This window comes from Neovison vison, chromosome 4, assembly GCF_020171115.1.
Source record: "Neovison vison isolate M4711 chromosome 4, ASM_NN_V1, whole genome shotgun sequence".
Lineage (NCBI taxonomy): Eukaryota > Metazoa > Chordata > Mammalia > Carnivora > Mustelidae > Neogale > Neogale vison.
The window spans coordinates 613100-639942 of NC_058094.1; the positions used below are offsets into that span (position 1 = coordinate 613100).

The 26843-nt window shown below is 65.4% G+C and overlaps 2 protein-coding genes across 2 annotated transcripts; one reads left to right on the forward strand and one right to left on the reverse strand.

Moving 5' to 3' along the window:
* The first annotated feature begins 244 nt into the window (after positions 1–244).
* BOP1 (BOP1 ribosomal biogenesis factor) lies at positions 245–26825 on the forward strand. Its single transcript, XM_044244764.1, is given in 16 exon segments — positions 245–352; positions 1471–1671; positions 13617–13697; positions 23995–24213; positions 24215–24256; positions 24333–24434; positions 24509–24721; positions 24798–24959; positions 25047–25127; positions 25194–25263; positions 25355–25487; positions 25567–25747; positions 25830–26118; positions 26271–26355; positions 26425–26532; positions 26615–26825. Coding segments are annotated over 16 exon segments (2229 nt in total). The 3' UTR covers positions 26769–26825.
* On the reverse strand, positions 20788–22414 carry SCX (scleraxis bHLH transcription factor). The gene is made up of 2 exons (XM_044244770.1): positions 21839–22414; positions 20788–20876 (listed from the first exon to the last, which is right to left on the reverse strand). Exons 1-2 carry the CDS (start codon positions 22409–22411, stop codon positions 20838–20840), a joined length of 612 nt encoding a protein of 203 aa, XP_044100705.1. The 5' UTR covers positions 22412–22414; the 3' UTR covers positions 20788–20837.
* Positions 26826–26843: the final 18 nt, after the last annotated feature.

Sequence of the window (26843 nt, forward strand, 5' to 3'; positions counted from 1 at the left end):
ACCGCCGGCGCCGCCCGCTCGCGTCGGCCCGGCGCGCGCACGCCGGCCCCGCCCTGTTCGTCCCGTCCGTCCCGCCCCCTCCTGCGCCTCTGCCGCCGTGCGCCTGCGCTTGCTAGCCCCGCCCCACTAGTCCGGACGGGACGGGCGGGGCGGGCCGCGCCCCTTGACCCCACAGGCCCCGCCCCCACCCTCACGCGGCCCGCGCTGCCGGAAGTGGCGGCGCGGTCGGGACTGGCTAGGTAGCATGGCGGGCGCGCGGGACGCGGGGCGCGCGGCGGCGACGGGGGCGCGGCCTGGGAAGCGGCGGCGGGGGCCGGAGCCGGAGCCGGAGCCGGAGCCGGAGCCGGAGGAGGTGACAGCGGGCGCGGGTCCGAGCGGCGGGGTCGGGCGGCGGGGCCCGGGGCCGCACGTGGTGGCTGGTCTGCCCCCCGCGAGGCCGCCCCGCGCGCGGCGGGCCCGGGAGTAGGAGCAGGGAGGGGTCGCCTGCCCTGCGCGGCCTTGGCAGGGAGCACCCCTTGCGCGGGGGGCGGCCGCAGGGGGAGGCGGGGGCGACGCGGCGGGCGGGCGAGGCGGCCTCCCGAAGCCGCGGGCCCGGCGTCCCGACCGCCGCTGCGCGGGGACGTGCTGTGGGACGAAGGGCGCTAGGGAGGGAAGAAGCGGGGCTTACGGCCGCCGGCGCGTCCTCCCGCGGGCGCAGGGCCGCGCCGGCTGCGGGTGTCGGGCTCCTGCCTGCGGACGGTCCGGCCGGGCAGCGGCTCTGCCGCGAGAGAGCTGAGGCCGGTCCAAACCCGGGAAGCGCGGGGGTCCGGGGTTCTGTGCTCAGCGGCTTCCGAGAAGTCTGCAGCTTCTTGTTCGTCTTTAAAAGGCAGTGACAGGTTCTCCCCCGGGGCGTCGTGTCCTGTAGGGTTAGGGGAGATGGTATCAGGTAAGCAGGGCAGGGAAGGGCGGGTCACGCTTGCTCTGAAGCCAGGCTTGGATCGTTTCTGTCGCTGTTCAACCCCCCTTTACAGTGTGCTGATCCGCTGTCGGCTTCAGTCCGGTCGGCTGCCGGGCTTCTCTTTCAGAGAGAAAAGCCCGTCCACGATCCTGTTCCTCCGCGGCCTCAGCCTCTGGCCCAGCGCCATCACAGCTCTGGGGTTTGCCAGCGTGGGGTGCGAAGGATGGGGAGCCTGGGTTGGAAATGTGGGAACTGAGCTCTAAAACATGGTGTCCTTGAAAACTCCTTTCCCTGCGAGATGCAGGAAACTAAATGTCCCTTCCAGGGGCAGGTGGCCGTGCTGTCAGTGGAGGTGGACAGTGAGGAAGGTTCCACCTGGGTTAGGTGGATGGTTTTGGTGGAGGTAGACGCTTGTGGCCTGAGGGCTATGGCCTTGGAGGCTGGCCATGCAGAGCCATGGGTCAGCAGGGTGCCTGGCAGGTGGTGGGCGGCCTGGGGGAGTCTGGCTGTCGTCAACACTGTGCTCCCCACAGCCGTCTCTGGCCTGTGCTGCTGCTCCCAGCCTCCGGGATGACGGCGACTCCGGCCTGTCTGAAAGCGAGGAGAGTGTGTTCTCAGGCCTGGAAGACTCCGGCAGCGACAGTAGTGAGGACGACCCAGCAGAGGGAGAGGATGGGGTCAGCAGTGATGAGGGCCACGGCGGGACGGAGAAGACCAGCGGACAGCAGGTGCAGGTGGGTGAGTGAGGAGCCTGCGGGAGGCTGTCCTCTCTAGGTGAAGGTGGCCGGGAAAGAAAGTGACCACCAGGCCTTGGGCTCTCTGGGGGCCTGTCACCACACTGCTTTCTCCCAAGTGTCCTTGGGACCCCAAGGCCCACATCCCTCCCCTGATGCACCTCTGGGCACATTTGGGGCCAAGTGGAACACTTGGTTAGAGCTGGAGTGCTCTGAGCTCCTGGGGGTTGTTCTCTTGTTCTGTTTCTTAAAGGGTTTTATTTGTTTGTTAGAGAGCTAATAGATCACAAGTAGGCAGAGCAGCAGGCTTCCTGCTGAGCAGAGCCGGATGTGGGGCTCCATCCCAGGACTCTGGGATCATGACCTGAGCCAAAAGCAGAGGCTTTAACCCACTGAGCCACCCAGGCGCCCTTCTTAGGGCTTGTTTTTCAATTACAGTTATGTGCTCTGTTCTCAAGAACTCCAAATACCCACATGCCGGACCTTCTCTGCAGGTGATTCTAATGTCACCTCTCCATGGAGCTCAGCCCGCTCTCAGCCGCTGGCTGGGTTTCCTGGGGGCGAAGCCCGAGGTGGGGCCTTCATGTGCACAGGACTGCCTGGAGGCAGAGCTCACCGGACACAGGAGCCGCCCTGACACCTGAGGCTCGTCCCAGGGAGCCTTGCTGGCTGAGGCTTTGGCCTTGTGTGACGGGGCAGAGTGCACTTCCCTCTTGTCTCAAATGAGAAAAATGAGAGAAAAGTTTAATTTAACTAAAATACACTGTTCGCTCTTTGGAAGTTTTAGAAACTATAACTATTTGTATTTTCACCGGGTCTGGTGTTCTGAAGTTTAGGACCTTGAATCATGCAGAAATCTCCCATAATAGAAACCCAAAAGCCATGCTTGTTTGATCTTTTACCTAGAAAGAAGAGATTTTTTTTTTTTTTTTAAGATTTTATTTATTTATTTGACAGAGAGAGATCGCAAGTAGAGAGGCAGACAGAGAGAGAGAGGGGAGGAAGCAGGCTCCCTGCCGAGCAGAAAGCCCGATGTGGGGCTTGATCCCAGGACCCCTGGAATCATGACTGGAGCCGAAGGCAGAGGCTTTAACCCATTGAGCCTCCCAGGTGCCCTTTTTTTTTTTTTTTTTTTTTTTGATTAGTTATTTGAGAGAGAGCGAGAGAACAAGCAGGGGGAGGAGAAGAGCAGGCTCCCCGCAGAGCAGGGAGCCCCATGTGCGACTCGATCCCAGAGCCCTGGAATCATGACCCGAGCCGAAGGCAGACGCTTAACCTACCGAACCCCCAGATTTAACCCTTCTGCGCACTCAGGATCTAGTCCTACGGCCAGTGTGCACAGAGAGAGGACGTGTGAGCTGCGCTGACTGTGGTTTGGGGGATGATGGGTAGCTGTTTCCCCTCCTTTGTTTAACTTTTTAGAATTACAAAATATACCTTCCTTGAGAAAAATTCACTTTTTCATCAGTGCTGCTCAGTGGAGAGCGGAAGTTCTGCCTCACAGCCCCTGCTCCGTGGGCGGCCTCCGCTAGTGGCCCTCTGGGCGTGTCGTTCCTCCTTGTACAGTTAAGGTCCACACGCTTAAGTATTTTTTTTTTCTTTTTAAAGAGAGAGAGAGCGCGCGCGCGCGAGCCCAAGCAGGGGGAGCTAGAGGCAGAGGGAGAAGCAGGCTCCCAGCCGAGCAGAGAGCCCAATGCGGGGCTCGATCCCAGGACCCTGAGATCATGACCGGAGCAGAAGGCAGACGCTTAACCGACTGAGCCACCCAGGCACGTCCCCACACTTAAGTATTTTTTTGTTTATGTTTCAAAGTAGGCTCCGTGGGCGCCGGGGTGGCTCAGCCCCCGAATGCCTGCCTGCTTTTGGCTCAGGTCATGACTCCAGGGTCCTGGGATCGAATCTCTTGTAGGGCTGCCTGCTCAGCGGGGAGCCTGCTTCTCCCTCGGCCTCTGCCGCTCCCTCTGCTTGTGCACCCAAGGGCTCTCTCTCTCTTTGACAAATAAATAAAATCTCAACAGACAAGTAAATAAAGCAGGCTCCTCGCCTAGCATGGCCCCTAACGCAGGGTGTAAACTCAGGACTGCGGGAGCAAGACTTGGGCCAAGGTCCAGAGTCAGACACTTAACAACTGAGGTGCCCCAGGGGCCCCTGACTTTTTTATTTTAAAAAGGGTTTTTTTAATCTTATTTTATAAATAAAGTTATAAAAATAATTTTTGAATTTATTTGTTATAGAGAGTGTGGGCGAGTACACGCAGATGAGTGGGAGGCAGTCTCCCTGACCCAGATCCCAGGACCCTGAGACCATGACCTGAGCTGAATTCAAGAGTTGGATGCTGACCCAACCGAGCCACCGAGGTGCCCTAAAAGTAATTTTTAAAAATTAAATCACTTTTGGGGCACCTGGCTGACTTGGTAGGTAGAGCATGTAACTCTTGATCTCTGGGTCATGAGTCCAAGCTCTGTGTTGCACGTGAAGCCTACTTAAAAAAAGTTTAAATAATTTTTTATTTTATTTTACTTTTCTATTTTTTAAAGATTTTATTTATTTGTCACAGAGAAAACATGCGAACGAGCATAAGCAGGGGGTGGGTAGGGGAGGGAGAAGCAGGCTCCCCGCTCCACTGAGCAGCGAGCCCGACACGGGGCTCCAGCCCAGGACCCTGGGATTTTGACCTGAGCCGAAGGCACATGCTTAACACAGTGAGCCAGCCAGGTGCCCCTTAAATAACTTTTTAAATAAAAATTTTCTGTTTGGGGTGCATGGGTGTCTCGGTCGGATAAGTGACCCTCTCTTGATTTTGGCTCAGGTTGTGATCTCAGGGTCATGGGGGTGAGCCCTGCTTGGGGCTCTGTGCTGGGCTTGGAGCCTGGTTAAGATTCTCTCCCTTTGCCCCTCTCCCCCTTAAAAGATTTCGGCTTAAGTTCTCTGAACTAGGTGATGTGTGCAAGTGTTTCAAGAGACTGCGGCCTGGGCTTCAGTGGGAGGGACACTTGTGGGTGTGGCCGCGTTCGGTCCCCCCCCCCCCTCAGCCCGCAGAGCTGCGTGTTCTCGGCGGGGCCGCCTTCTGGGTGGGCTTGCTGGTCCACTTGGTGGAGACTGAAGCCCTCCCTTCTCCAGAAGGAGGGCGTGGACTTCTGTCTGGGGAGGTTGGCTCTGGCCTCCTGGAGCGTGCGGTTCTCAGAGGGGTTCAGGCTGCCTCTGGGTCTGCTGGTGGGTCAGGACTGCAGCCCCCGCACTGTGTGCAGTGCTGGGGCCTCGTCGCTGCGGCCCCCTCCTGGGCCCCTCCCGCTTCACGCCCTGGCTCTGAGGACCGTCCCTGTCTCCTCTGGGTCATCCTGGTTGGGAACCCCACGAATCAGGAGGGGTTCTGAGTTCTGCAGAGCCCCTGGGCTGCCCTGCGTGGCCGTTCATGTCTCTGGCCTCCTTGTGCTTTCATCGAGGGCTGCGGGTCGCCCCGTTGAGGTATTTTCTGTTCTAGTGCATGGTCGTCCTTTTACTCGGGTTGAGGTTCTCTAGGCCAAGAAAGAGGACTCCGGTGGGAGCTGGGGGTTCCTAGTCCTCAGTGGAACAAGCTCCCCAGCTCTCCTTTTTGCCAGCTGCTCCCCAAAAGCCATCCACGCCCCTCCATTGGGTCGAGCTGGCTCCCCGCTGCGTGGCCTGAGCCCTGTTACTAGCGCGCAGCCTCATAGCCGGAAGACGACCCCTCCACTGAGCAGCTTCTAGAACGAGTGTCTCCCTGCTGCCTGCGGTCCTGGGGGCCCTGCTGGTGGTGACCCCCTCTTGGGCCCGGGTCCCCGCCCGCTGTCCCCGCCCTGGAGCTGAAAGCCCCCGGAATTCTCTGGCTCCTGGCCACAGCCGCCTGTGTGGTCTGGCGGACGGTGGTCTCCGGTGAGCTACTTCTGCAAGGGGGGACCCGCTCGGGCTTCTGCCGCTCTTCCTTCCGCCCACGGCGAGCCTGCTGTGGGGCCCGCCCCTAACTTCTCTTCCACTGGGTGCTCCGGTCCCTGTTTCCCCTGCACTCTGTCCCCCTTAACCTGTGTCAAGGCTTCCGCTGCTTCCAAGGGTGGGCAGGCCACCACCCAGCTCCTCGACTTCTCGCTCTCCTGCACATGCCTGAAGGGCACCCTGCCTCCTGGTGGGGCTGCGCGCTGACATCAGGGGTGCAGGGCCTGAGGCCAAGAGCTGCCGGGAGAGATGCGGACTGGAGTGGGATGCCCCAGGCCCAGGCCCTCCAGTCCACTGAGTGACCTCCACAACAGGGAGCTGGAGGGTTTGCCTTCCTGTTCTGGGAGGGACAGGGCTGATAGGTCGTTGTCAGGGGACCCTGCCCCACCAGCCCAGGGTTCCAGGTGTGTCTGCCGCAGGCCATCCCAGACCGGCAGGAACATCCTGCTGAAGCCGCCCAGGGATGAAAATGGACGGCCAGGTGATCACTGGCCCGTTCTGGGGGACTGTCCTGATCTCCACCTTCCTTTCCCATGGGGGAGAGATGGGGTTACGTGGCCCAGGTGCCCAGGGTTGCCCTGGGGAGACATGGCTGCTTGGGTGCCAGGCTGCCCTGGGTGTCACTGTCTGAGCTCTTTCTCCACTTCTTCTTGGGTCTTTGGAAGGGATCTAGACATGTCCAGCACTTTCTTTCCCCCCAAAGATTTTATTTATTTATTTATTTGAGATCACAAGTAGGCAGAGAGGCAGGCAGAGAGAGGGAGAAGCAGGCTCCCCGCTGAGCAGAGAGCCCGATGCGGGACTCGATCCCAGGACCCCGAGATCATGACCTGAGCCGAAGGCAGAGGCTTTAAGCCACTGAGCCCCCCCAGGCGCCCCCGGCACTTTCTTTGTAAGTGTTGTGTGGGGTCACGTGACGAGCATCACAGATCCAGCAGAGTGATTGCTTGGAGCTCCTGAGGGCCGTCCCTCCTGCTCTGTCCTGCCTCCTGCTCCGGCATAAGCGTGGGGATTGCCTGGGTCTCCTGGGTTCTCCGCTCAGCCAGGCTCCCATCTGTGTCACAGCCGTCTGCTCCCTGACTCCTGTCCTCTGCGCGTCCCTCTGCCTCTGAGAGCTGCCCTTGCCAGTTGGTGTCTGTGGTGCGCACGGCCCCGCGGCCTGACCACCCCTGAGGGGGGGAGTCCCCCCGTGCGCAGGCCGTTCTGGGAGTGTGGTCCCAGGAGCCTCTCCGGGTCAAAGCCAGGGCATTCTGAGTGGAAGGAAAGCGCCGCTTCGTGCTGGGATACTTGCACCGTTTCCCAGGTCCGCCAGGACGGTGTGTGGTTAAAAGTCTTTATTTTCCCTACTCTGACACATGGGAAATGTGCTCTCTTGCTGCTTTATGATTTTTTCTTCCATTAGGAAAGGGGCCTCTTTTCCCCATGTTTCTGGGAGGCCCGTTTGAGCGGCATGAGAACACCCAAAGCACGAAGTTTCCGTCACTGTCACGTCTCGAAGGTCGGGCTCTGCAGGTCAGAGAAGGCCCCGGAGCCCCGTGGGGTGTGCGCCCCTCCCAGACTCGGGTGTCTGCCCAGCGGGGCCTGCAAGCCCCCCCCGGGCCTGCCCTCCTCTCCTGCTCCCTAGGGCTCTAGCTCCAGGCTGGGCGGACCTAGGGAGGGAAGGGCCCCCAAGGCCTCTCCCAGGGGGCCTGCGGCTCCTTGTGGGGAAGGAATAGCTGTCTCCTTCAGTTCTTTTTAATCGTTTTTCTTTGTAATCTCCTGCCCTGGGACTCGCTCCTAACCCCTCGTTCCCTGACCTGCAGTGTCCTTCCCTGGTCCAGACGTTCCCTTGGTAGGCACCCCCCCCACCCCGCGGGAGCAGTCATGCACCTGCCGGCCCACGTAGGGGTCGGACTTGCCGTTCCCCGCGCTGAGGTCTCCCGTGTGGGGAGCCAGGTGCCGTTTTGTCTCCTTGTCGCCCGTAGCTCGGGTGGTGTGGCCCAGTAGCCCTGAGTTTCGCGGTGTGACAGTGACTCGTGTTCTCACCGGTTCCGGGAGTCAGGGCCGGAGGCGGGCTGGTGCCCCGGCCGAGTGCTGGCCGGGAGCTCCGGGGAGGAAGAGCACCGTGTATTTGGGGGGCTGGTAGGTACTCAGGGGTTGGGGCTGTGGGGTCCCCATCTTCCTCTGTGGGGGTCTTGTCTGGGGGCTCAGGGCGCTCATGGGGAGGTCCATGGCCACGGGCCACTCGCGATGGGCACGTTCGCTTGTTCCTCTGGCTGCATGTGGCTTCGGGCCTGTGCACTGCCCGGGCGACCCGCCAGGATGACATCTTCTCCCCTGGCCTGCTCGCTTCCTCGGCTTCCACTCAGAGCACCCGCCCCTGTCTCCCGGTCACCCCAGGACTGGCTGCCCGCTTCCTTGTCCTGGCAGTCCATGACCTTGTGGACCTGAGTCCCTTTCTGCTGGGCCGGTCTCCTGGGGCACGTCCTGCGGCCCCCGCCCCCACACTCCGCCCCAGCCGGAGAGCCCTGTGCACGCACCTCCCCGGAGGAGGCTCCCAGTGCGGGAGCCCAGGAGCTGTGTGGGGTGGGGGGGACCCTTTCTCTCTCTGCTCTCGCCTGGGGGTGGTTGGGGGTTGGGCAGGATGGTGGGGATCGATCTTAGAGGGGCATCTCCTTAGGCTCCGCTGTCCCAGCACGCCCACCCTGGCCCACCTGTGCGCCCGCTCCCCAGGGCGCAGGGCCTCTCGGCGGGCAGGAGGCCCTCACTCGCCTGCACTTTCGGAAGGAGGCGTGTACGGGGCCTTGGGAAGGGCGACGTCTTTGTGCTTCTTCTAGATGAGTTCTTTTGGGTGGATTTATGTGCCTGAAGCCATTGTCTCCCCTTCCCTCCCATTTTCTTCCCTTCTGTGTTTGTTTATTTATTATTTTAATATATATATATATATTTTAAGATTTATTTTTTTGACAGAGACAGCGAGAGAGGGAACACAAGCAGAAGAAGCAGGCTTCCCCAAGCAGGGAGCCTGACGTGGGGTTCGATCCCAGGACCCCGGGATCATGACCTGAACCCCCCAGGTACCCCCTGTGCTTGTTTAGACCCAGTGTTCCCCCTTGTCATATTTACGTTGGTCTTTCTTAGGTGGGTTTTTTCCCATTTTGGTTTTTTTTTTGTTTGCTCAGAGGGCCCCATTGTTGTCGGTTAGCTCCCCACGTTCAGCTACAGATGTGGTCATTGTGCCTGGGTGTCAGGAGTGTTCTCCAGGTGTTTTGTTTGTTTGTTTGTTTTGAAGATTTTGTTCATTTATTTGTCAGAGAGACAGTGAGAGAGGAAACACAAGCAGGGGCAGTGGGAGAGGGAGAAGCAGGGTCCCTGCTAAGCAGGGAGCCCAGTGCGGGGCTCGATCCCAGGACCCTGGGATCGTGACCTGAGCCGAAGGTGGACACTTAACGGCTGAGCCCCCCAGGCGCCCCTCCACGTGTTTTAAGAGCATTCTGTGTGTTCCATACTGCAGACCCGTGGGCAGGAGGGGCCTGCCTGGGTCTCCGCATGGCTCTGGGGACAGGGGTGGAGGGACCGCCAGGAGACCAGGCAGTGCACTGTGGGAGTCTTGGGCCCAGGCTGTGGCCGTGCTGCCCGTGCTCGGGTCTAGGTGTGGGCACTGTGCCTGGGGGGGTCGCAAGGGGGGCCGTCAGCTGGTTACTGGGGCTCACCTCAGCCGGGAAGTGCCTGGGCACCAACCAGAGAGCCAAGGACGTGAGCGCGCAGGCCGTGTGGGGCCGGCCCCCGTGGAGGGCAGCGGGCAGCTGCTCCACGGTCCGCCCGACGTCTTGGGCATTATTTAGCCATTTAGCGGCACTCTCATTTCTGGGGGTCAGAGTTCAGGCAGGGTGAGGTGGTGTCATGTCTAGGGGGCGTGGTCAGTGGGATTGGGCGTAACCCACAGCCTCTTTAGCTGGGTCCTGCCCGAGAATTGGGTGGCGCACTCAGTGTGTCAGCTTTCCTGGGCCCCTCCAGGGCTCTGCTGTGTTCTGCTCTCGGACGGTCATCACGCCTCACACCCCGTGTTTCGGGGCTCAGGGGAGAGTCCTAAGGAAGAACAGCCGAGGTCTCGTCACTCGCGTGTCTGGTCGGGGGCGGCCTGTATGGCTGGCGCCCGTCTGCCGCGTCCTCGCCAAAGGGCTCCGGGCTCCGAGGGCACAGCTGCAAGACCTTTAAGGTCTTGACTCGGAGTTCACATGTTGTTGGTCCGGGCTGCTTTCCTGGGACAGGCGAGCCATAAGCCCACCCAGATTTGGAGAGGAGGCACATAGCCTCTGCCCTCGATGGGAGGAAAGGCAAAGATTTTCCGCCATGGCTTGAAACGGCAACAGTCTGGGCGCCCGGGTGCTTCAGACGCGCCGTGTCCAGCTCGGTTTCAGCCCAGGTCACAGTCTCAGGGTCGTGAGGCGGAGGCTCACGTTGGGCCTCACGCTCAGCTCGGACTCTGCTGAAGACTCTTCCCGGGGCGCCTGGGTGGCTGAGTGGGTTAAGCATCTGCCTTCAGCTCAGGTCATGGTCTCAGGGTCCTGGGTCCTTGCTCAGTCTGCGTCTCCCTCTCCCTCTCCCCCTCCCCCTCCCCGCTGTGTGCATTCTCTCAGTCTGGCACACTCTCTCTCCCCTCCCTCACACTGCGCGCTCTCTCTCTTGCTCTCTGTCAAATAAAGACTTATTTATTTAAGGATTTTATTTATTTATTTGAGAGAGAGCAAGAGAGAGACCGCAAGCTGGGGGCAAGGGCGGTGGAGAGGGAGAAACAGGCCCCCCCACTGAGCAGGGGGCCCAATTCCACGGGGGGCTCCATCCCAGGACCTAAGATCATGACCTGAGCCAAAAGCAGACGCTTAATGACTGAGCCGCCCAGTGTCCCCAAATAAGAAAATTTAAAAGGAAATCATGAAACAGCCAAATTCTTGCCACTGTGTACAACCCCCCCTCCACCCCCAACCTTGTCCTGTTGCCATGCCCAGCCCTGGGGACTCCTCCGAATCAGGCCAGGTCCTCAGCCTTGTCCTCACGGAGCCTTTACTGTGGTGGCATCGAGTCCCATTGAACTCGTCTGTTGTGAACGGGGCGCGGGCAGCGGGGAAAAGTCTCTGGGATTCGTGAAACCGGCTGGGCGGGAGCAGCGCTTCCTCCGGCAGGGCCGGCTCCTGCTCTGGGGACGATCCTGTTCCTCCTCCAAGTCCCCTGCCTTTTCCCTGGTGAACCAGTGGGGGGGTCTGAATTCAGCTCGGGCGTCTCTGGGCTCTGCGGGCCCTGGCGAATGTTCTTTAGAAACTGCGTGTCTGGGCGCCTGGGGGGCTCCGTGGGTTAAGCCGCTGCCTTCGGCTCAGGTCATGATCCCAGGGTGCTGGGATCGAGTCCCGCATCGGGCTCTGCTGAGTGGAGAACCTGCTTTCCTCTCAATCCCTCTCTCTCTGCCTGCCTCTCTGCCTACTTGTGATCTCTCTCTGTCAAATAAATAAATAAAATCTTTAAAAAAAAAAAAGAAAGAAAGAAACTGCGTGTCTGCTCGCTCTCAGTCTAACGTCCCTGAGGAGGCTGAGCAGCCCTGGGGGCTGGCCTGGGGGTCTGCAGCAGGCCACAGGGGCCATGGATGCTCTTTGGTGGCCACAGTGTTTGCCCCACACCGGACCCCGGTGAACATGGGTCACCAGCCACGGTCTGACTCCCAGCATGGCTCCGAGGCTCACGCCAGCCCCGCTCACCTGCCCTGGACGCGCACCCCGCTGGGCCTTCAGGCTGTGTTGGCTGCTGTTCCCTTCTCCCTCTTGGATCTCACGGACCCCACAGGAAGGCCGCGCAGGTGCCAAGCTCTGGCATGGGAGCGCCGTGCGGGCTGCCGCCGTCTCTCAGGGCTCGCTTGTAAGGGCTGGTGGAGGGGCCCTGCTGTCGGGGTGGGGCGGTGGGGTTGGCCGAGCCCGGGCTGGCGCTGGCGACTGGAGGACCCCGGCGGTTGTGATCAGATGCCTTGGAGGCAGTCAGCACCCCCGGGGGCCCCTGCTTTGGTCCTCGTGGTGTTTGGTGTTCGTGGGGTTGGGCAGAGAAGCAAGAGCTGTTCCCCTGGCCCGCCGCACGCTGTCGTTAGGTGTTCCTCTTTATGTTTTTAAAGATTTTATTTATCTGCCAAACAGATCACAGGCAGGCAGAGAGAGAGGGGGGAAGCAGGCTCCCCACTGAGCAGAGAGCCCGACGCGGGACTCGATCCCAGAACCCGGGGATCAGGACCTGAGCCGAAGGCAGAGACTTTAACCCACTGAGCCACCCAGGCACCCCCGAGGTTTTCCTCTTTTTAAATGCCTGGTACCCAAGAGGGGCAAGTGTGTCCAGGCATGTGGGCTGCGCCGAGCCTCCCCAGGTTCCTGGAGCTGGGCTGCCCTCTGCTGCCCCCTGGCGGCCACCGTGTCCCCTGCAGCAGCACTTCTGCGGGGGAGACTGAGGAGGGCTGGGGGGACCCCTCGTTGCTGGGGGAGGGCCTGCCTGTGTCAGGCCCCCTGCATATGCACTCGATTGCCCCGGGGGCCAGCCACACCCAGCATGGGGCGACGTGGGCATCCTGGAGGTCGAGGGACTGTGACATTTCCTGCCGGGACCCCACCACCGTGGCCTGAGCCACATTTGCAGGTGGTGTGGGACTCTCTGGAGTTCGAGCTGGTGGAGAGCAGCGGGCGGGCTGGTGCCGCGGGCAGCCTGCAGCCCACTTGCTCAGGAGACTTGTTGCCTGGCCCTGGGCCTGGGGCAGGTGTGTCCCCTGGCTGCCACTCGGGGCAGGGCTCCCTGTGGGCTAGGACGCAGCAGAGCTTGGGGCCCTGGTGGGGGGCAGGAGCTCAGGCCTTGCCCCGTTTGCCCCCCACCCACACCCTGCACCCATGAGGCCGCGCTGACCCACTTTCAGTGGGCAGGGCTCCCACAGCGCGTGCAGCATGGGGAGCGGGGGTGGGGGAGACATGGAAACCGAATCCCGCCTTGTTCCTGGCCTGGAAAAAAACTTAATCTCCCACCCTCCTTATACTGAGGGGAAAACCAGGCGGGAGGAAGAGCCACCTCGCAGGCCTTTGGCTCCTGCCCTGTCGGGGGAGTGGGGCTCTGGCGGGGGTGCCTTGCTCCGGGGCCCTGCTCCCAAGTACTTGATGGCGCCCGGGAGGGAAAGGCTGTTTTCTCCATCAGTCCGGGTTCCGGTACGTCCGACTCCCCCAACCCTGGGAGGGAAGGGTCTGTTTTCCAGGTTAGGGTGTGTATGTTCCAGCGCTCCCATCCCTGACCCCGTGCGTTGGGGTCACCCTGGGGGTCGCGTCCTCCTGGTGTTCTCTGGGCCCTTGGCTGACTGGGCTGAATGGGGCTCCCAGCTGCCATGGACGCTGAGGCTTGTCCTAGGAGGGCTGGCTGTGGCCCCATGACATTGGCTGGCAGCAGGTGCCACACGCTGTCCAGAGGGACCAGGCCAGGTGTGGGGAACACTGCTGCCCGGCTCTTACTTGCTGCCATGAAGGACCACCCGCACTGTGCTCCCTGACCCTGGGCTCCCCGGGGCCCGGCACGGCTGGGTTCAGGCAGTCGCGCCAGGAACCCTGCAGCCGGTTTCTCCGTTAAAGGGTGTGGGGGCGGCCGGGCCTTCCTTGGGTGGCTTTGTTGCCGACTGTTCCTGTTCCTGCCTGGATAGGTGTCAGCTGTTCCCTGGGGCCCTTCCGGAGCGCGTGGTGATGAGTGTGACCCTTGAGAGAGACCCTCAGGTGGGGCCCCACGGGCTCACATAGACCTGGGGTGTCGCTCATCTTGTCTTAAGGCCCAGGACCAGGTTGGAGCTGCTTAGAGATTGGGGGTGCCGGGAACCTTGGGCGCAGCACCGGGGGAGGGACAGTGTGTTCTTGCCAAGCCACCGCCATCAGGAGGGGGCAGGGGACTGTGGGTGCGGGCTCTGCCCGAGGTCAGAGGGCATCAGCACCCTGACATAACCATTGTTCCCTTCTCTCCTACAGGCCGGGAGCCCTCCCCCAAGGACGGAGGTGGCAAGCGTGCAGGGCCGGGACGAGTATGCAGAGGACAGCTCCGATGAGGAGGTGGGCCGGGCTTGGCCTTCCACGAGGGGCCAGGGGGCAGGGGTCGCCTTCCCCAGCTGCACCGTGCTGCCCAGGGTAGAGGGGAGTCAGGCTGCTGTGAGGGGGCCGCTGTGAGGGGCCGTGCTTGGGGTCCGGAAGGGCGATCTCAGGGTTGGGGGTGAACGTCTGCTAGTGTGCATCACCACTCTGGAAGGAAGCGGGGTGGGCGTGACGCAGCGAACCCCCAGGGGTGTCTGTAGGGCGGCCGGCTGATGCTGGGGTCCCTCGTGCTCTGTGGAGGCTGAGTTCATGCTTGGTGGGCACGGAGAGGCTGGAGCAGTGCTGGGCCCCCGTGGTGACAGACCCGAGTGCGGAGGGCGGCGTTGCTGGCAGCTTCGCGCAGGAGGTGGGTGGCCTCTGGGTGCCCCGTCCCTTCCCTCCCTGGTGTCCTTGAGGTGTGGACTGTTGTGGGCCCCCATCCCTCCAGCTCAGGGTCTGAAGGGGCAGGCGTGGTGCCCTGTCTGGCATGCAGAGGCCCCGGCGTGTGGGCCAGAGGCCGTCTCTGCTCCCTGGTCTGCTGCTCTGGAGGGCTGGAAGCTGAGGTGCTCTGAGCCTCGAGGTGGCTGTCCTCCTCCTGCCCGTGCCCTCCCAGGTACGTCCCAGTCACTGGCAGGGCTGTGGCCCCTGTGCCACTCTGTGCCCCCAGAGGTGTGCCTCCGTGGGCAGCGGCCTTGGCTGAAGGCGGCGTCGGCGTCGATGCGGACCTCGTGGGGACAGCAGTCCTCCGGAGCTCTTCCTGCCGCCGGCCGGGGGCTGTCCCGGGGCCTGGGGAGGCTCGAGCCCCCTCCCCTGCTCGGCCTCCACCCCCACGCTCGCGCTCTCTTGGCAGCGGCTGCAGGAGCCTTGGCTGCCCGCCCGATCTGGTCTCTGTGCGTTCAGAGAACAGAGACAAAACAAAATAAATTGGTTTCCTGGCCGGAGCAGCGGGCGCGCATGGGGAGGGGGGGCCGGTGCCGCGCGGCTCCCTGCCTGTCTCCCCCTCCCAGGGGCTCTGGCTGTCGGCAGCCACATCCTGTCGGCTACTTTTTTATATTTGGTATTTTGAGAAATCGATGATGGTTGTAAATGGAGTGCAGAGTGGGGGAGGGGCCCGGGCCTGCCCACAGGGAGGCGCTCCTCGGGCCTGGCCCGGCCGGCTCCGGGCCATGGCGGGGGCTGCGGGGGCTGCTTCCTCCGGCGATGACTATCCCATATGTCTGAGTGACAGGAGGGGCCCGGGTGCCCGCCTTCTACAGCTTCTGCCAGCGCAGCCGGCCGGTGGCTCGGGGGGGCGGCAGAGCTCAGCTCATCTTCCAGGAGCTCTGCCAGGCCTGACAGATGCTTCCCTCCCCGGAGCCGCACGTGTGCCTGGGGTGCTCGGGGCGCGCGTGGGCGCTGGGGTCTTCCACGCTCGCGTCGTGCGTGTCTCTGCCGTCCAGGCGAGCGCGGTGTACTTTGGGGAAGAGGCCCCGCTGGGTACGTGGTTCGGAGTGGGGGGCTCGGAGGCTGTGTGGCCCCATGGCTGTGTCGTCGTGTTTCTGGAGCCTGTGAGGGTCCACGGTCTGGGGACACCCATGGTGTCAGGGCAGTGCCTTCTCCCAGCAGCATTCTTGGAGGTGGCCGGTGGTGTCTGGACCCCACGTAAGGCTCCGGCCAGCAGCAGTGGTGGCCGGACAGGGTTGGTGGTCCTGGGAGAGAGCCTCGTGGGCGCTGTGGCGTGGCGGCCAGCAGGTGAGGTGCAAGTGCCACCTGGCCTCCCTCTCCCTGGGCCCAGCCCTGCCACTCCCCGAGTCTGGGGCTGAGGCCTGAGCTGGGGGCTGCTGGGGCTTCTGGACCGTTCTCGGGCATTTGCACTCCTCAGTCCCCAGATTCACACCCCGAGCCGCACTGGGGCCCGAGTCCGGTCGAACTGCTGCTGGGTCTGGTGGGGGAGGCAGAGCAGCCGCAGGCTGTGCCCACCCCACTCCTCTCCCACGGCCCCGGCACCTCACAGACGTGATCTCATCCAGCCGCTGGACCCCAGGGAGGTGGGGCGGTGTTGGGGGTGGGGGCTGGCGGCCTTCGCAGCCTTGGGCCCCTCTTTGTTTCAGGCCGCGGGGAGAAACTGAGGCTGGCTGTAGGTGAGAGTGAGGGGTGGCTGTGAACCCTGGCCGCGAGGTGGGGAGGCACATCATCCAAGTCCCCGAATCCCAACCGGACACCCTCCTGGCCCCCCACCACCCCCCCGCGGGACCTCCTGCTGCAGCCCGAGCCCGCCCCGCAGGCGCCCTGGCCTCGCAGTAACTTGGGATCCCGCGGGGACAGGCCCAGGCCTGTCTGTATCCAGAGCCCGCCATCCCCTCTGCTCTCTCGCCAAACGGCCGTTAATGGCCTCTCCCAGCTACTGAACCGGCAGCTGCCTCCAGCGCTGGCGGCCTCCCGCTCCTCCCGGGGCCGCCGCCCCGCCCATCCTGGCCGCCCGCGCTCAGGGCGCCTGCGTCGCTGCTGGCAGGGGAGCCCCGCGGCTCAGGTTTCGGGCTGTTTGTGGAGAGCGCCCGGCGCTCAGCCGCTCGTGTCTGCCCTCCGCCCCCGCCGCGGCCTGCGAGTCTGCCCCTTCCCGCTGGTCCGACCCTCGGCCTTGCAGGTGGCCACAGGGCGCCGCGGGCGTGACGCCTGTGACCGCAGAGTGCCCCTTGGGGCCGCGGGCGCCCGGCACACCTTCCTCCTGCCAGCCCTGTGCCCGCCCTGTGCCGGCCGGTGCTTCTCCGCAGGGAGAGAGCCTCCCGGTGGGGAGGGCCGGGTGGGGGCCGGTGGGGGGTGCAGTGGTGAAGCAGCCGTCCCTATAAGCGACGTAGCACGCCTTCTGGGACAGAGCAGGGGCTCCGTGCTGGGGGCCCCCGTGCAACGGCGGGCAGGTGGAGGTGGGGCTGATTCAGAGCTGCGTCCCCCGCCCCATTTGCTGGGGTACGTGGGTGGCGGAGGTCCCGGCTCTGTGCCCACTTGGAGCCAGTTTCCTTGGCAGTCGGGTGGGCAGGTGGGTGGGAGCTGGGACAGGGGCCTTCTAGGGGGGGTGGTTCACCCCGGGGCCGGTGGGGGGGGGACTTCTGTAGGAAAGGTGGGTGAGGGGTAGTGACAGCGTAGGCTGGGGCCCGGGGGAGGGGAGTCCTCCAGAGTGAGATCCTGGAGTGCTGGGGATGGGGCCGGAGGCAGGTGGAGGGCTCGGGGCACCGCACAGCAGCAGCTCTTGCCTGACCCGTGGGTCTCGGAACCGGTCTCTGCCGCGGCACAGAGTGGGCCTGTGCCTATCCCCAGCGCTCCGGGGCCGTTTCCAAGAGAGCCACTGCCTGTAGGTAGCGAAGAGTCAGCCGGCCCCTGTGGGAATGCCCACTGGACCCTGGGGCTGACCGGGGTGGGTGGGGGCAGGGGGATCTGAGGGCCTGGGAGTGCCCCAGCTCCCATGGAGGCTGCACTTGCTGCCCCCAAGTCATGGAGGAGGCCAGGCCGTGGGCTCTGAGGGGTCCTGTGTCAGGGCACGTGTGATGGCTTGGCGGGGCCTGGCTGGCAGCACCTTGGAGAGGGAGGGACGGAGCGGGCGCGGGTGTCTGGGCTGGCCGTGGCAGATGTGCCCCCGCTACCTGAGTCGGCAAATGGCCGCGGTGGTCTGATGGAGGAAGTGTGGGAAGGTGGCGCTGAGCCCCCCACCTGCCCCCTTCCCCCGCCCATCTATCTGCTCCCCTGCTAGGGTCCTCCCCTGGCCTTGCCCTTTTGGTCTGTGAACCGGGCTTCGTCCTGCTGGCACCTTCCGTGGGTGCTGGGGCAGCAGGTGAGCGGGGGAGCACGCAGCCCGGCCTTCTCCCGCCCGGGGCTCTGGCGGAGGTGAAGCCCCGTGGAGGAGCCCGGAGAGGCCGGGGCTCAGGAAGGCTGAGTGGCGCTCAGAGACAGGCGGGAGCTTCGTGCAGGGTGAGCCGAGCGAACACTGCCGGCATTGTAATCGGAGAGGGGCAGGGAAGAGAGCGCCTGAGCGAGGGCGGCTGACCCCACGCTCCCAGGGGACAGGTGGGGAGGCAGAACGAGGAGAGAGTGAAGGATTCCAGAGGTGGGCCGGCTTCCTCCCTCGCAGACAGACGCGGGAGGGAGGCGGGCAGCCGGCCAGCCGTACCTGCAGTTGCAATCTGCGGCCCTGACAGCTGCAGCCACTTTGGGGAGGGGGGAGGGGCTCATCGGGAGCGGAAAAACCCCAGCCGACGACGCCTCGACCAGTCACTGCTTGTGTCCGGTGCAGTCTGGGGGGTGGGGGACCCCCGCTGGCCCCCTCCCAGAGGCTGGTCCTTGGGGTACAGTGCCCCCCCCCAGGAGAGCACGGGGGCGTCTGTGTCCTCAGCTCGTGCCTCCGAGCTCGGCGCCTGACCTGAAGGGGTCGGGGGGTGCTGGCCCGCCCCCCCCCCCGGGGGTCACATGTGCTTCCTGGCAGCCCACAGGTGCTGAGCAGGGTGGGGGCCGGCTGGCCCGCGGGCTCAGGCCTGGTGATGAATCATGTGGGGCCGCCAGCAGCTCATTCCCCAGGCTGGGGACAGGGAGCTGACAGCCGGGCCGATCAGAGTGTTTCCAGCCCAGCTTGGCCCACAGCGTCGGCGGCGGCTGGCCCAGGGCGCGGGCCCAGCCCCTCCTTTCCAGCTGCCTCTGGGGCGCACACACGGGGAGCCCTGGGTCTTTGTCCCTCCTGGTGGAAGGCGAGGCCAGCGTTCTGGGAAGGAAGCAGGGCCCGTGGGGGGCAAGGAGCACCTGCCAGCCCCAGCCCAGCGGATCCTCAGCCAGTGGACTCCGATGGGGCCGCCTGTCTCCGGCCGCCCGCCACCCCCAGTCTGGTTTGAATTTCTGCAGCAGTGAAGGGTGACGGAGTGCTCCTCCCCCGCCCCTCTGCTCCCTCCTGTTGGCTGGCGGGCCAGGCCCTCGCCGCCGCATCGCTGCTACCGGAGCAGCTCAGGGAGCCCTGGGCCCGCTGCCCAGGCCCAAGTCCGCCAAGCTGCAGCCGCTGTCGGGAGTCACAGGCCCGGCCGCGGGGAACTGGCCCGTGCACGCTGGGCCCCGACAGGCTAGGTCCCCGGGGGCCCATCCCAGCGGGCCTGTCCTCTCCCGCGGGCCTCCCGGAGCCCCAGCACCTCCTGTGGAGGCCTCCTGACACCCCCTCAGCCGTGGGGCTCCGGGGGGTGCCCCTCCCTCTTCACCCTCCTCTGGCCTCACGTGGTACGTGTTCCCTGTTCACACGCGCCGCTCTGTGGCCTCGAGGTGGGCGCCCACTTGCGTGCTCGTCATCTTGGCGGGGCTTCCCAAGGGAGGTTTACATCCCCCCCCCAGGCTCCGGTGTGGATGTGGGATTACAGTAGGTGGGGGGGGGCACGGACTCTCCCCGCAGAACATCACCCCATGCGCAGTGAGGTGGGGGAGGCAGGCCCAGAGGCCTGGGGTGCACCTGCCCTCCCCCCCCACATCCCCTGGGGGCTCTCAGAGCCCCCCCCCCCAGTTTGGACCCCGTCGTCTCGGGCGGGGCCTGCCCTCTCCCCCCTCCTCCGGCCGGCTGTGGGCTCCTGCAGGATTAGGGAAAGGAAACTTGGGGTTGGATTTCTCTCGGAGTGGAACCTGCCATGGCGACTTTTTATCCTGTTATATTTCTATCACGTTGGACACAGCCCCCCCTCTGGCCCTTAATGGCTCTGGCTTTGAGAGTTTCCTCCAAAATTACACCACTGCTTCCTGCTTTGCAGTTCCCGGGAGCCCCTCGGTGCAGAGGAGGGGGGCAGCTCTGGCCCTGCCCTATTGGGGTGCCCACGTGGGCCTCAGCACCTGGCCTCTCCCTGGGGACCCAGGAGGGTGGGTCAGTGGGGGCTCTGGAGCCTGTGCTGAGGGCTGGGAAGGCCCACGGCTGGCACCTGGCGCCTTCGGCCATTCCCTCTGTGGTCTGGCCTGGCCGGAAGTCAGGCTGCTGGCCCGCCCGGCCCAATGAGGGGGAGGGGAGAGGGGAGGGGTTCGGAGAGGGCCGCCCCCTGCCTTTCTTCTCTGCTGTGCCGGCAGAGCATAATTGTCACCTGCAGGATTTTAATGGTCAGCCAGCTGCATACAGCTCGGGAGGGGGCCTGAAACCACCCTGCCCGCAGCAGGTGGGGCCTTGGGAGGAGCTGGGTGGGGCGCAGCGGTGGGGGGGTGCTGCAGGGGGCCGCGCAGGGTGGGGGGGGTCATGAAGCGCCTCTCCTCTCACAGCTTGTGGCGGTGGGGGAACCAGGGCAGCCCAGTAGGGGTGGGATTCAGAGCCCTGTGTGGGGGTTCGGGGTGGGCACTCAGGGCTGAATGCAGGTGGCTCGCACCCTTAGGCCTCCCCAGGCTGGGAACCTGCCGTGCCGGGCAGCGCCCTTCATCACTCCACCTCCCCCGGGCGTCCGCTTTGTGGGTCTCTGGGCAAAGGCTGAGGCCCGGAGACTTGGCATGAGTGTGCTTAGAGCTCTGCCCTCCTCGCCCCTTCAGGGATGCCTGGGTGCCCGGCAGGCCCTCGGAGACAAGGCCAGAGTGGCCGGCCCCCTGGTGGCGTGGCAGTGGGCTCCGTCTGTCCTTCCCTTGCCCTCCTCTCCCTCTTCTGTCTCCTTCAGCGCCCCGGGCGCGCGGGGGAGGTGCCTCGCTCTGCCTCAGGCCTGGGAGGAATGACCCAGCCCCCGAAGGCTGGAGGCCTTCCCTGAGGATGGGTGCTCGGCCCTGGGAGGACTGAGCTTGGAGAGAGCAGAGCGCGGAGCCGGAGGGCGCCGTGAGGGCTGGGCTCAGGCTGGGCTCTGAACCGTTCAAGAGAACAGTGTGCTTCCACGGTTGGACAATACTGTTTTGTTTTTAATTATACAAAGTTTCCAGACTTTATATTATCGTATCAAAGACGCAAGATGCCAGCATGTAGTGACCAGAAGAAAACCCAGGTAGGAAGCCAGCAGGGAAGGTTCCGGTGGGCCTGGGCCCATCGGCCCGTGCAGAGTCCGGCACACTTGTCTGTCCGTTGGCCCCGCCGTCGCCAGAGGCGAGGCTGGCTCGCTGGGCGCCCTCACAGGAGGCCTGTGCCCGAGTCCGGTCCACGGGAGCGCTCTGTGGCTAGCCCAGCGGTGTCCATCTCTAACTCCGAATCGTCGTCTTTCTGTCTCTGTCCTTGCTCTGCAGAGGGGAGGGGTCAGTGTCAGGGCCTGCCCGCAGACCCAGTGCCAGCCCGCGCCTCTGGGCTTCCCCACGGGGTGCTGTCTCAGGTGGCGGGTGCTGAAAGCACCCCCTTCCACGCTCACCCCGGCTTCCCCGTGCAGTTTGGGGAGGAGAGTACGCTGCTGCACAGCCGAAATTGTAAAATTAAATTTCCCAGATGTTCAGGCCCCAGGAGCTCCCGCGTGCTGTCTGGAGAGGAAATGGGGATCGGGGAAAGCCGCGCGCATTTTCTCCCTGCTCACCCTGCTTTTCCGGTGCCACCAAGCACAGCAAGAGCTGTAAATCAGCCGGCCAGCGCTCCCGCAACGTGGTCCTCCCCCCCTCCCGCCCCCACGTCTCCTGCCAGCCTCTTGACTGCAGAGCCCAGGGCTGCGCCGGGGGTCTCAGTGGGCAGCCTCGGGGGCGTGGGCGAGGGCCATGGGAGAGCTAGCAGGTGCCCCATAGGCTTTAGGCCAGTGGCAGGGGCTGTGGTAGGGCAAACAGATGGGGGTGGGGGAGGGGGAGTCAGTCCCCTTCCTTTGGGGATGGGGTTGGGGGGGGCCAGAGTTTCTTGAGCCAGTTCTGGTCTGGCCCCCTGCCTCTTCTAGTTTGGTGTCTTCTCCGCCTCCCAGACTCCCATGTAGCGATGGTTGGCCCTGTATGGTCCCCATGGGCACATGTGACCCTGGGGACTTGAGGGGAGAAGGCCCAAGGAAGGCCGGGCCCTGCCAGCCCCAGCTGGGCCTTCCTGTGCTCCTCCCTCCCCGGACCCCAGGGCCACACTGGGTCACAGGTGATGCTGGGGGTGGGGGGTGGGGAGCTCTTCCCGCCTCTGGCCGGGGTCTCTGCCCAGCAGGTGTGGGTAGCTAGGGTGCTACTGAGGCAGAGGCCGCCACAGCCTCCTGGTCCCTTTCCGTGGCTGCCCGGCGGGCCACACTCACCAACTTTCTCTGGTTGCTGAGGCAGAAGGTACAGATCTGTTTGGGCTGGGCGTTCTCGCCGTCGCGGGGCGGGGGCGGCGGGGGCGGCGGCGGGGGGCTGCCCGGGCGCGCGGCGTGGAAGAAGGCCGGCCCCGAGTGGCACGGCTGCCCGTCGCCGCACGCCTCGCCCACCAGCAGCACGTTGCCCAGGTGCGAGATGTAGCTGGAGGCCAGGCGCAGCGTCTCGATCTTGGAGAGCTTGCGGTCGGCCGGCTCCGTGGGGATGAGCGTGCGCAGCGCCGTGAAGGCCGTGTTCACGCTGTTGGTGCGGTCCCGCTCGCGCGCGTTCGCCGTGTGCCGCTGCCGGGGCTCTCGGCCCGGCCGGCCCCCGGGCCCCGCCGCGCCGCCCCCCGCCCGCCTGCCCCCGGCCCGCCTCCGGGCGCCCTGGAGGCCGCAGCGCGCGGCGTGCACGCGGCAGGGCTTCTCGTCGGAGCCCGAGCTCTCGCTGCCGCGGTCCTCGTCCTCCGACAGCGGGCTCACCTCGGGGTACAGGTAGCGGCCGGGCGGCGCCGAGCGCAGCATGGCGAAGGACATGGGGCCGGCGGGCGCGCCGTCAGCTCCGCCTCGCGCAGCGCATGCCGCCCGCCGCGCGGCCGCCCGGGGCCGGGGAGGCGCGGGTCTCGGGGGCCCGCGGTGGCGGCTGCGGCGCCGCGCGCACGTGTGCGTCCCGGGCTGGAGCGGGGCCGCGGGCCGGGCCTTTATAGTGGCGGCGGCCCCTCCCCCGCGCCGGCCCGCCCTCCTCCCCGCCTCCCAGCCCCCGGAGGCCGCGCGGAGCAGGGGCCCCCGTCCCTCTGCCTTCGCGCGCCACGCTGAAGGAGCCCGGAGCATCTCGCTGTCTCTGGGGGCCGTGGGGGAGCGGGAGTCCCCTTCTGGGGGGAGGCGTACCGGGGCTCTGCCGCCCTCACCCTCTGCCTCAGCAGGGGGCAGGAGGGTCAAGTGGGACCCATGACCTAGGCCGGTCTTCTCCCCTGGCGCTGGTGCCGGGCCACACCCTGTTTGTCTGGGTCTCTCTCTCTCCTGTGTACTCTTGGGCCTTTTGTGGCAGGCAGAGTGGGGAGGGGACGCAAAGCCCTGGGGGGCTGGAGTTCCCCCCACCATCCAAGGCTGCCCCCCACCCCCGGTGTGCGTGGGGTCACTGGGTGGCCCAGCCTCCCGGTGTCAGCCGTGCCCTCCGGCTGTGGCCCAGGCTGTGCCTTCTGCCTGACACCTTGCTCTCTGCCGGCTCTTGCTGTACCCTGCTGTGGGGCGACCTCCCCGTTCCCTTGCTGCTCGCTCCGGGGTCTGTCCGATTCAGGGGTGGCTCCCCCCCACCCCCATGCAGAGAAGGAAGGCCGGGGGCACAGGAGGTGTCCCCAAAGGATGGCCTCGCTGGGACCATGGAAGTTGGTTGACTAGGGCAGGCAGGTGCAGGGGGCCGAGTTCAGGGGGTCCTGTGCTCCTGCAAGGGGCCCCTGGGCTCCCCACTGTGCTCAGTCTCCTCTGGGCCCCTCCCCCTGTGGCCACTGTTCAGGAAGCAGCCGCCTGGGCAGCAGTCTCTGTGCTGGGCGGAGGGAGGGTGGTGGCTGGCAGGGGCCTCGACCAGGAATGTGTGTCCAGGAATGTGGCTGCTGTGGTGGTGGGGGGCAGGACCAGGGAGGGCTGGGGGGGGGCGTCCACAAATGCCTGCAGGGCAGAACGCAGTGGCTTCTGTCTCCCCTTGGAGCGGGTTAGCAGGGTCTTCCTTGAGTCCCTGCCCGTGGCTACCCATTTTTGCCTAAGGCCCCCACCAGGGGAGGGAGCCCATGGGCGATGAGGTCACCCTTGTCTGTGGCTGCCCAGAGTCCTGGCCAAGGAATCTGGGGGGAGGCTCTGGGGTTGGCACCACTTCAGTGGAAAATGTGAAGGTACAGCTCCGGCGCCTCTGAGGGCCGGGGGGGGACAGCACTGGCCACCGCGCCACGTCACACCCCAGGGAGAGGGCATGTGTCAGGGTGCTCGGGTACCGTCCCAGCAGCCTCGAGGCCCGTCCCCTCACTCTCGCTGGTTCCCCCCGCCCTGGCCTGTGACTCTTGGGGCGCTTGCAGGGAGGGATGGACATGGTGGGCACCCGACGCTGACAGCCTGGCTTGCTGCCCCAGGACATCCGGAACACGGTGGGCAACGTGCCCCTGGCGTGGTACGATGACTTCCCCCACGTGGGCTATGACCTGGACGGCAGGCGCATCTACAAGCCGCTGCGGACCCGTGACGAGCTGGACCAGTTTCTGGACAAGATGGATGACCCCGATTACTGGTGCGCAGCCTCGGGCCGGGGCCAGGGGGGGCGGGGCGGGGGGCTCCGGGCTCGGCTCTGATCGCGACCCCCCAGAGTTTGGGGACGGGAGCTGCGACCCGTACGAGGTGGGTAGCCGCGGCTCGCCCTGGGTGTGCGGGGGCCGCCGCGGAGCCCGGGCCCACCCGTCCGCTGTGCCCTCAGCCGGCCGTGGACTTCTTCAGCGGCGACCTGATGCTGCACCCAGTGACCAACCGACCCGCCGACAAGCGCAGCTTCATCCCGTCCCTGGTGGAGAAGGAGAAGGTAGGCGCCGGCTGCCGGCCGGACCTCCGCCCCCGCGTCCCCGCGCGCCCTCGCTCACTGGCCCCGGCCCGCAGGTCTCTCGTATGGTGCACGCCATCAAGATGGGCTGGATTCAGCCGCGCCGGCCCCGGGACCACACGCCCCGCTTCTACGACCTCTGGGCACGGGAGGACCCGGACGCCGTGCTGGGCCGGCATAAAATGCATGTGCCCGCGCCGAAGCTGGCCCTGCCCGGCCACGCAGAGTCCTACAATCCGCCCCCCGAGTACCTGCCCAGCGAAGAGGAGGTGGGCCTCGCCCTGGGGTGGGCGTTTGGGCCCCTGCTCCCGGCCCTGGGCCCCCGGCTCACCCCTGTCTCCACAGCGCCTGGCGTGGGAGCAGCAGGAGCCGGGCGAGAGGAAGCTCAACTTCTTGCCCCGCAAGTTCCCGAGCCTGCGGGCCGTGCCCGCGTACGGACGGTTTATCCAGGAGCGCTTCGAGCGCTGCCTCGACCTCTACCTGTGCCCGCGGCAGCGCAAGATGCGGGTGTGTGGCGGGGGGCGGTGCGCGGGGGGACACGGGGCGCGGGGGGCCACAGCACGGGCGGGATGACCTCGTGCTCTCCTGGCCCAGGTGAACGTGGACCCTGAAGACCTCATCCCGAAACTGCCCCGGCCGCGGGACCTGCAGCCTTTCCCCACGTGCCAGGCCCTGGTGAGTGGGTGGGACAGGTGGGGGGCCCCCCAGGAGGGCTGTCTCCTCACTGCTCCTCGTCTGTAGGTCTATAGGGGCCACAGCAACCTTGTCCGTTGCCTCAGTGTCTCCCCGGATGGCCAGTGGCTGGCTTCAGGTGAGCCTGAGGTGGGGGCATTGCCAGCAGGGGGTTGGGGTGCTGCTGGGGGCGGGAGGGCAGCCGGTGAGGGCCTCGTTCACGTGTCCAGGCTCCGACGACGGCTCGGTGCGGCTCTGGGAGGTGGCCACTGCCCGCTGCATGAGGACTGTGCCCGTGGGGGGCGTGGTGAAGAGCGTCGCCTGGAACCCTCGCCCCACCATCTGCTTAGTGGCCGTGGCGGTGTAAGTGGGCGGCCCGGGGAGCACTGGGGGCCACGGGTGCAGAGCTGCGTCTGAGGGGCCGCATGTCTCTGGCCTGCAGGGAGGACTCAGTGCTGCTGTTGAACCCGGCCCTGGGGGACCGGCTGGTGGCGGGCAGCACGGACCAGCTGCTGAGCGCCTTCGTGCCCCCCGAGGAGCCCGCGGCGCAGCCCGCCCGCTGGCTCGAGGCCTCGGAGGAGGAGCGCCAGGGGGGCCTGCGGCTGCGCATCTGCCACGGGAAGGTGCGGGGGCTGTCGGGGCGTGTGGGGTTAGGGCGGCCAAGAGCCGGGGAGGGCACACCTGAGCCAGCCTTGCCTTCTGCAGCCCGTGACCCAGGTGACCTGGCACGGGCGTGGGGACTACATGGCCGTGGTGCTGGCAGCCGCGGGGCACACGCAGGTGCTGATCCACCAGCTGAGCCGGCGCCGCAGCCAGAGCCCCTTCCGGCGTAGCCACGGGCACGTGCAGCGTGTGGCCTTCCACCCCCTGCGACCCTTCCTGCTGGTGGCTTCCCAGCGTGCTGTCCGCCTGTACCACCTGCTGCGCCAGGAGCTCACCAAGAAGCTCCGGCCCAACTGCAAGTGGGTGTCCAGCCTGGCCGTGCACCCTGCAGGTGAGGGCGGCGGGGCATGGGGGGGCCGTGCACCCTGCAGGTGAGGGCGGCGGGGCATGGGGGGGCCGTGCACCCTGCAGGTGAGGGCGGGCGGTGGGCGGGTGGGCAGGGGAGGTGCACCCGCGCGTCCCCACCAGCCCCTCCGCCCCCAGGAGACAACGTCATCTGTGGCAGCTACGACAGCAAGCTCGTGTGGTTTGACCTGGACCTTTCCTGCGAGCCGTACAGGGTGCTGAGGTGAGTGGGAGTGGGGGTGGGGGTGCCCGCCCCGGCCCTCCCGAGCCCTCACCGGCCCCTGCCCTCCAGGCACCACAAGAAGGCCCTCAGGGCCGTGGCCTTCCACACCCGGTACCCACTGTTCGCGTCTGGCTCCGACGACGGGAGTGTCACCGTGTGCCACGGGATGGTGTACAAGTGAGTGCGAGCCCCACGTGGCCTGCGGGCTGGGGGGAGGGGTGCTCCCCCGCCTGAGTCCCTCTGCTCCCCTCCCCCACAGCGACCTGCTGCAGAATCCGCTGCTGGTGCCGGTGAAGGTGCTGCGGGGGCACGTGCCGACCCGAGACCTGGGGGTCCTGGATGTGGCCTTCCACCCCACCCAGCCGTGGGTCTTCTCCTCAGGGGCCGATGGCACCATCCGCCTGTTCAGCTAGGCCGTCCGCGGGGCACGTGTGTGCTCAGGACCCTCAATACAAGTGTTCCCCCACCCACTGCTGTGTGACCTTGAT

Excerpts from the sequence above, each read along its gene's own strand:
- SCX (XM_044244770.1), bottom strand. The coding sequence starts at position 22,411 with ATGTCCTTCGCCATGCTGCGCTCGGCGCCGCCCGGCCGCTACCTGTAC. Across the intron at positions 20,877-21,838 it reads TCAGCAACCAGAGAAAGTTG|AGCAAGGACAGAGACAGAAA; the intron begins GTGAGTGTGGCC and ends TCCCCTCTGCAG.